Source organism: Branchiostoma belcheri, unplaced genomic scaffold (genome assembly GCF_001625305.1).
Source record: "Branchiostoma belcheri isolate BF01 breed outbred unplaced genomic scaffold, Haploidv18h27 scaffold27, whole genome shotgun sequence".
Lineage (NCBI taxonomy): Eukaryota > Metazoa > Chordata > Leptocardii > Amphioxiformes > Branchiostomatidae > Branchiostoma > Branchiostoma belcheri.
Window position 1 is genome coordinate 1892310 of NW_017803876.1, and position 860 is coordinate 1893169.

Genomic DNA, 860 nt, shown 5'->3' on the forward strand with positions numbered 1-860 from the left:
GCGAGAAGCCGGTAACATAAGTACTCACGTTCCAGCCTGTCTGCGAAGTGGGGTGGCCGGGCTGTGCAGTTGTGCGGCATCTCCGGACCGGAGTGGTTCCGGGTCAAGCCGCCGGTGAGAGTGTGGAGCGTCATCAGCGAACTCAGTTCAGTTACCTCTCCTTAGGCTTAGCCTCCACCGGGCCTTTCTACGGGAATACGGATCGTAGAATTCGGCAAAAAAAAAAAAGGTAAAATTGGCCAACATGGGGAGTCTGGCCGCGGGAAGGTTGTTTCATTCCCTCCGAAGTCAAACTCCCGATCCCCTGAATATTCTCTTATGAATAGCCAGCGTAGTTAGTCTGGTAGAGACTAACCTCTCCTCACTCAGCTCAGAACATGCAGAGAGAGCCACGTGACAGTACATTGCAGGGTGCTTCTGATGAAGGGTTAGTTACCTTAGGCCTCAGCCTTGCCGAGGGGTTGTCACTTAAGCTGACAGGAAGAGAAAAACAATAATCTCCATTCTCCAAGCAGATTTGGTGTGGCAAATGGGACTTTATGTTGGCCACCTGTATCCATTGGGGGCGGACGATGTAATGGATACAGGCGGCCAACATGAAGTCCCCTTGTCACACCAAATCTGCTTGGAGATTGAAGAACAACACGAAGGCGAGTTATGCCGATAAGAGCCCACCGCCGCACGCACCGGGACGTGAATCTCCTGTCAAGTGCCCATGAAGAGATTCACAGCACTAGGAGACAGTCAATGTAGACAGCTGTGACACTCGGGGCCTTAGAGGCAGGTCAAAGATAACCATGGGCGACCCAGGTTGACGACCCTGGTTGACCCCTCCCCTCATCATCCTTTCCTTTACGAGG

At 52.7% G+C, this 860-nt stretch overlaps 1 protein-coding gene across 1 annotated transcript in view; it reads right to left on the reverse strand.

The window, feature by feature from the left end:
- LOC109472333 (organic solute transporter subunit alpha-like) overlaps positions 1-860 on the reverse strand; it is a 9559-nt gene that overhangs the window by 7505 nt on the left and 1194 nt on the right. Inside the window, exon 2 of the mRNA XM_019772034.1 lies at positions 29-187. Coding sequence (XP_019627593.1) covers positions 29-134 — 106 coding nt within the window. The 5' untranslated portion in view covers positions 135-187. The remainder of the gene's footprint in view (positions 1-28; positions 188-860) is intronic.